Here is a 7,186-nt window from a genome sequence, read left to right on the forward strand (position 1 = left end):
TAATGAACTATGTATTGAATGTGTTAATGACAACCAGTTATTGAGATTATATTTTTATAATTTTACTTAGTGAACCATTTGCTGAATATATTTATTTTTATATTTTTATAATTTTACTTAGTGAACCATTTGTGTAATCTCTATAAATAGGTAAAATGCCACCCCGACTTGATAAAGGTAAGGGTGTAGCTGATGATAGTGGTAAGAAGAAGCACCAACGCCCACGATTAGTAGTATGTCAGTCACCTCAGTTGGCCACGTGTCCTCCCCCGCAGAGTCAGGTTAATCGTATGTCCATGGCCAGTACTCAGGGTTTTCTGCCACTACTCTCCTCTCAGTATCCATATGACAGTCTGTCTTTTATTACCCCACCACCACCTGGTTACCCATCCTTCCAGCAGACACAGATGCCCCCATCCTTCCAGCAGACACAGATGCCCTCATCCTTCCAGGAGACACAGATGTCCCCATCCTTCCAGCAGACACATGTGCCCCCATCCTTCCGGCAGACCGCAGGATTTGGTTTTCCACCTCCCACACAGACTAGTCCCTCATCTTTCCAGCAGACTAGGGGATCTAGTTTTCCACCTCCCACACAGACTGGTCCCTCATCTTTCTAGCAGACTGGAGGATCTAGTTTTCCACCTCCCACACAGACTGGTCCCACCCCACATCCCCCACATGTGCCCCCACAGGATGATGATCAGGCGGAGGATGAGACTGCGGATGATCAGTTGGATGGGAGTGATCTTCGAGGGGATGATGATCCGAGTCAGATTCATATCATTGACAGGAGATTTTTTATTAGGCCCGAAGGAAGCTCGTAAGTTTCTTATTTATCAATTTTTATTTAAGTATACATTTCCATTTTTTATAACTTTATAATTAATGTTAATTCAATTAATGTTGTTTAGATTCACGCCGAGTCGGACTGCTGCCAAAGTTATAAGTTATATAATTCAGCAGAATTATAAAAAGCTTATAAAGACTTTTAAAGATGTTAAGGGCGATGATAGAGATCATTGGTTTGCGAAATTTCAGGTATACTTAATTTATTGTTTAAGTTATTGTTATTTAAATAACTTTTTCACTACAATTATCTAACTTTTATTTTATCTACTTTTAATGCAGGAAAAATGTGTGTGGGAACCAATGAAAGAGAGACAGATTAAAAAAAATTATTATGGCAGAACTGCAAGACGACTTTCTGACATGCTACGACGTGTTAGAAAGCGTTGGGAACTTCATGGCATCCGTCCTAGTTGGATAGGAGAAGAAATCTTTCAGGAACTTCTTAAATATTGGGAGAGTGATGAGTTTGCGGCCAAACCTGAAAATGCAAAGAAGATGAGAGCATCTGAAAATGGTGGTTGCTTTAATGCTGTTGGAAGTATAAGCACTGCTGAGCATGTTCGTCGCATGGTAATAATTATTACCACTTCTCAAAGTTATAATTTTAATTAATAATTGATATTATTAATTATATATAGTTTATTTTGTTATTTAGACTAAGGAATTAAATAGACCTCCACTTATGACCGAGCTGGTTGCGAGGACTCGGAAAAAGAAAACAGGAGATTTTGTTGACAGTCGTACACAAAAATCTATGGTAAGTTATTTAAGCTATCGGTATTATTTTTTTAAGCTATCTGTATTATTTGGTTAAGTTATCGGTATTATATTTGGTTAAGCTATCAGTATTATTTGGTTAAGTTGGATATTATATTTGGTTAAGTTATCGGTATTATATTTGGTTAAGCTATCGGTATTATTTGGTTAAGTTGAGTATTATATGTGGTTAAGCTATCCGTATTATATTTGGTTAAGCTATCAGTATTATTTGGTTAAAGTTGGGTATTATATTTGGTTAAGCTATCCGTATTATATTTGGATAAGCTATCGGTATTATTTGGTTAAAGTTGGGTATTATATTTGGTTAAGCTATCCGTATTATATTTGGTTAAGCTATCGGTATTTCCTTAAGCGATGAATTGTGATGTATTTGGTGGTGATTGTGATGTGCCGATAAAGTGTTGATATATATGAATCAAATTGGTGATCAAAGTTAGAATGTATGTGTTATAATGTATGAGTTAAATCGGGATTATTATTCTGATTTATTAATTAATTCCGACAGGTAGAATGTATGTGTTATAATGTATGAGTTAAATCGGTATTATTATTCTGATTTATTAATTAATTCTGACAGGTAGAATGTATGTGTTATAATTTTCATGTGGCATGTGACATGTTGTGGCGTGAAAATCATGTGGCAACTAAATTTGTGGCGTGAAATTCATATGGCAACTAAATCATATTTAACTTTTTTTTGTATGTGTAGGATGATTATCAGGCATTGCTTGTACAATTTCTGACTGCTAATCCTCAGTATACTCCAAGACCGGGAGAGCCGCTTCATCCAGATGTAGATTTTTATCTTTGGAGTAAAGTCATTGGCGGCAAGGGGCCTAACGGGTGTTTTTTTGGTGGTGGAAATTTGGCAGGCACCTTGAGATCTGATGATAGAACTTTATATCAAAGAGTTCTCGATGGGGAAGGAGGTTCACATCCTGTAACTTTAACAGATGAACAGAGAGACACTATAAGACAATTGACGATAAATGAGGTGAGGCGGCGGAACGTGAAGCGGCACTGAAAGCCCAAATGGAGGCCCAAATGAGGGCAATGCGGAGTGAGCATCAGCGGGAAATGGAGGTCATGGCGAAAAGAAAATCGGATATGGAGGCACAAATGCGACAATTTATGCAATCCTTTGGTGGAAACCAAAATATGGGGGGTTCTGCGCCGACTGATCAGGAAAATTTAAATGAGGATGAGTTTCCCGACCCGGATTGATTGTTGATTTAGTTTAGTTTTTATTTTGTTGTTATAACTTTTAATTTTGAATTTGTGTAAACTATTAATTAAATTATAATTACATTATTTAGTAATATTAGATTTATAATTTTACTTTCTTAATTTTAATATTAGATTTATATTTAGTTTATTGAATTAATTTATAAATTTTAATATATTTAATTTATTAATTTAATTATATATATATATATATATATATATTTGGTTTTTTTCAAAAAAAAAATTATTAGTGACGTGATTTCCATGTCACTAAGTAGTGACATGAAAATCACGTCGCAACAATAGACATTAAATGCGCATTTCAGTTGACTCCTAGGCAAATTTAGTGACGTGATTGCCATGTCACTAAGTAGTGACATGTAAATGACGTCGCAACTAAAGTTGCTTTTCTGACCCAAACGCTGCTACGCCTGCTCTGACTGAAAATGCATAAATCTCTGACCCAAATTGTGCGACGTGATTTTCACTTCACTAAATAGTGAAGTGAAAATCACGTCACTAAAAGTTGCCACCTTGCCTCCTGCGACGTGAATTTTCACTTCGCAAATATTGGTTTGTGATGTGATTTTTTGGTTAGTGGCGTGATATTCACGTCACTACTGAGGTTTTTTTTTGTAGTGGATACGCACCGTGTAATACAAATAGATATTTTATTAGCATAGCCAGATTTACAATTTTATTATAAATTTTCACTCTTTTATAATCCAAACAAATTACAATTTTGTCATTGAAACTGTATACGCCTGCATAAATTAATATATCATACTTTTAAGAAAGCTATGCACGAAATGTAACATTTAGTTTAATTATTAATTAATTAATTTGGGGACAGAAGGAAAACAATGAAAGAGTGTTCTTGTAGAATTTGGTTTGTATACTTCATGAACTGGACGATTCAAACAAGGAATAAATTCACCATTTCCACCCTATCAAAATCGTGCGATCAAAACAAAGCAAAATATAAATATAATGCTTACTAATATTGATTATTTAATTTGTCCGGTAGGAGTTACAGAGCAAGTTTACAATATGAAAATTCATGTAAATTATTTTATTGTACTTTTGTTTACTCATGAATCATTCTATTCGCTGCATGGTATCATGATTAGTCCTATAAATACTTTGCCTACCGATCAACAGCAAACACACAAAAAGTCTAAGTCGTCTCGTGAGCCAGTAAGATTAATCCATAATGTCAACTAGATTCCTCACTGTGTTCATCCTTGTTCATGTGTGGCTTTTGATGGCAACAACATCAATAGCCCAAATTGTGATAGACACAAGTGGCGACGCAGTTGAGGACGATGAAGAATACTTCATCAGGCCTGCTATCACAGGCAACGGAGGAGGTCCTACATTGATTACAGGAAATGCGCCATGCCCTCTGCAAGTTGGTCTTGTCAACACTGACCTAGCAAACGGTTTGCCGGTGGTATTCACACCTTTTGTCCCTCGTCATGACGAAGACGACGTGCTTCTTAACAGAGATTTGAGAGTAATATTTGCAGCTTCCTCAAGTTGCGCGCAGTCCACAGAATGGAGAGTGGGTGAGAAAGATGCTACGAGTGGAAGGAGGCTTATTATAACCGGAAGGGATGACAGTACAGCTGGAGCATACGGTAACTTCTTTAGGATTGTGCCAACACAAACTAGCGGTGTCTATAACATCCAATGGTGCCCTACAGAGGTATGCTCTGCTTGTAAGTTTGAATGTGGGACTGTTGGTGTTATTCGTGAAAATGGAAAGATTCTGTTGGCACTCGATGGTGGTGCACTCCCTGTTGTGTTTCAAAAAGAATAATTGTTTGTAGGATGGTACGTGAAGTTAATTTATTTCTGTGGTGTGTTTATGTATGTAGTTCATTTATAACATGTAGTTCATTTTAATTAACATCATGAAAGAAGGAAAGGGTTACAACTTACATGTATTATGACTTGGAATAAAGGGTTATTTGAGTATGTATACTTTCTTTACTAAGAATAAATCAAATGTATTTTATTTATAGTCACTTTGTAAAATAGTCCTATTTTAAATCAGACCCCAAAAAAAAAAAAACAGCATGTGTGCATTATGTAGAAAACTAACTCATAATAGTAATAAATAGAAAATTAAAATATCTTCATCCAATCCAAACACTTTGATTCATCAAGTAATTAAAATATCTTTGCCCAACAAAATAGTTTTACTAGCTAAGGAAAACACAATTAAGAAACCCAGTAGTCATTACAACACTTGAATCTAACACAAACTATAAAAAAAAAACGAGCAGTTTGCTGCATAGGAGCTTAATGTGGATGAGGCCGAGGCAAAACCAAGCTCTTCATATGTTCACAGGCATAAAAAATTTGGCTGTTAGAAAATTCAATATGTTCAACTCTACCATCTCTTCGATTATACATAACAACATCATACCAAGATTGTGGGCAGGCCAGCATCAGGACATCTCCATTTTCCGACAGACACACTGGCAACATCATCACATCAGGCACAAAATCCCATTGAATCTGCGCATAGCGAAGATTCACCAACCGAGTCCAAGACTCTTGAACTCCAAACTCTCTCATTTCCCACAAAACAAAATGGGTATTCTTGTGGTTATAATAAAGGCACAGGCAACCCCTTAAAACAGAAAGAGTTGGTTCATCTTCGGGCTTTTCACCAATACAGTCAGGTAGCAACATATACTTACATGTTTCCGTCCGTAGATCAAGCGAAAAAATCATTAATTGTTCGATGGTAACATTTTTCCATTCATACTCATGATAGTTTAAGTTGTTAAGCGCTAACCAGTTAACACTACCATTAACGAATGGAACGCAGACAAGAGGTCCTAGTAGAGTTGGAAAATCAGGGCAAGCGAGAGTCTTTCTCCAGTAACTATCGCCCATGCAATGAACTCTCCCCTCCCATTTCTGCAATGTATGATCCCAAAACACAGCCACCACCTTGCATGGAGTAAATAACAAAATTAATCCAAAGAAATGAAATGTATGGGCGGTATCACTTTAACCAATACACAAAATGAGAAGGTAGCATAACAGTAAGACAACATATATTTGACAGAGCCTTTAATCATTTGGGATGAAATGCAATTGTGCAACAAAGGACTCTTGCAATTCTCATTTTGGTGTATCAAAGTAACAAAAATTTAAATTGAAATTTGAGTAACCTTGTATGTGTCTCTTGAATCATCATAGCCAAATCCATGGTGCACACTGCGATTAGGACACATGAATGATAAAGTTGGTGAGTATTCAGATTTTAATCGTAAACTAGGGTTCCAGAACCAACTATGAATTTCTCTGTTTCCAGCTTGTATTGATTTAACACCAATGACACAGACCAAGCCGTTGGCAGAGCCTATTGCATCATAACTATCGTTTGTAAAACGGTAACACTTGTCTTCGTTGAGGACAGTGGAGGAAGGGTATTCGAGTAAACGACGGACTGACAGTGGAGCTACGACCCAAGTTTCTGACTCTTCTACGCCATCGATTAAGGTAAGTAAGGTGTGTGTGCGCTTGGGTGATCTTTCAAGGTGGAGTTTGGCGAATCTTGGATCAAAGACGAGCAATTTCCACGGTTTGCAAACGCATGTGAATCTCACGAGAAGTTTAACCGGAAGCCATGAAAGAATTTCCTCTATAAGTTCGGGAGGGAGACTCGGAAGAGACATGATAAGAGACCTGTATTGCTTACAAAACCCTTGGAAATTTCTTAGGTTCACTTAAAACTCCATTTTACCCATTTCACTCATCAACTCCGACTCCAACCCTTCTTGTTTCTCATTTCTTTTTCTGTCTTTTTTTTATCCTCTCTCATCATAAACTTTTTTTCATAATTTTTCTTATAATTATTTTGGTAACATCTAGGGTGAACCACCATTTAAATGGTTCACCATGGACCATGATTATGAGCCATTAGATCTTATATAATATTATATTTTATAGTGTACCTCTCCACACTCAAGTTTTTTATTTTATTTCTATTCTCTTTCATCTTCTTCCCTTTTTCATGGAAACCGTTTGGATCAAAGTTTTTGAGAGAAATACTTATCAAAATTTGGGCTTTACTTTTTGAACAAATTGAATTGAATTAAGGAAAAATCTGGTTGAATACACTTCTGCTTCTCTCATTGATATTTTTCCTCTAATCAAGTCTATCAAGCAAAATAAAAAGGTTATAGAACAGTAAACTTCCAATTTTTCAAAAAAAACTCATAATTTGGTAGACGACAAAGATTCAAAAAGGAGAATTGATGAGTTGTTATGTTACATGAATTTAGGAAACAATGTTTTATAGAAAATT

General features: G+C 36.0%; 2 protein-coding genes across 2 annotated transcripts; one reads left to right on the plus strand and one right to left on the minus strand.

Moving 5' to 3' along the window:
- Positions 1-4,043: 4,043 nt before the first annotated feature.
- On the plus strand, positions 4,044-4,748 carry LOC131611736 (kunitz type trypsin inhibitor 104-like). Its single transcript, XM_058883638.1, has one exon. The coding sequence runs from the start codon at positions 4,070-4,072 to the stop codon at positions 4,676-4,678; it is 609 nt and encodes a 202-aa protein (XP_058739621.1). The 5' UTR covers positions 4,044-4,069; the 3' UTR covers positions 4,679-4,748.
- A 248-nt stretch (positions 4,749-4,996) lies between these two features.
- On the minus strand, positions 4,997-6,710 carry LOC131611735 (F-box/kelch-repeat protein At3g23880-like). Its single transcript, XM_058883637.1, has 2 exons — positions 6,048-6,710; positions 4,997-5,823 (listed from the first exon to the last, which is right to left on the minus strand). The coding sequence occupies exons 1-2, from the start codon at positions 6,552-6,554 to the stop codon at positions 5,164-5,166; spliced, it is 1,167 nt and encodes a 388-aa protein (XP_058739620.1). The 5' UTR covers positions 6,555-6,710; the 3' UTR covers positions 4,997-5,163.
- Positions 6,711-7,186: the final 476 nt, after the last annotated feature.

Source organism: Vicia villosa, linkage group LG6, assembly GCF_029867415.1.
Source record: "Vicia villosa cultivar HV-30 ecotype Madison, WI linkage group LG6, Vvil1.0, whole genome shotgun sequence".
NCBI classification, from domain to species: Eukaryota; Viridiplantae; Streptophyta; class Magnoliopsida; order Fabales; family Fabaceae; genus Vicia; species Vicia villosa.

Excerpts from the sequence above, each read along its gene's own strand:
- LOC131611736 (XM_058883638.1), top strand. The coding sequence starts at position 4,070 with ATGTCAACTAGATTCCTCACTGTGTTCATCCTTGTTCATGTGTGGCTT.
- LOC131611735 (XM_058883637.1), bottom strand. The coding sequence starts at position 6,554 with ATGTCTCTTCCGAGTCTCCCTCCCGAACTTATAGAGGAAATTCTTTCA. Across the intron at positions 5,824-6,047 it reads ATTCAAGAGACACATACAAG|GTGGTGGCTGTGTTTTGGGA; the intron begins GTTACTCAAATT and ends ACTCCATGCAAG.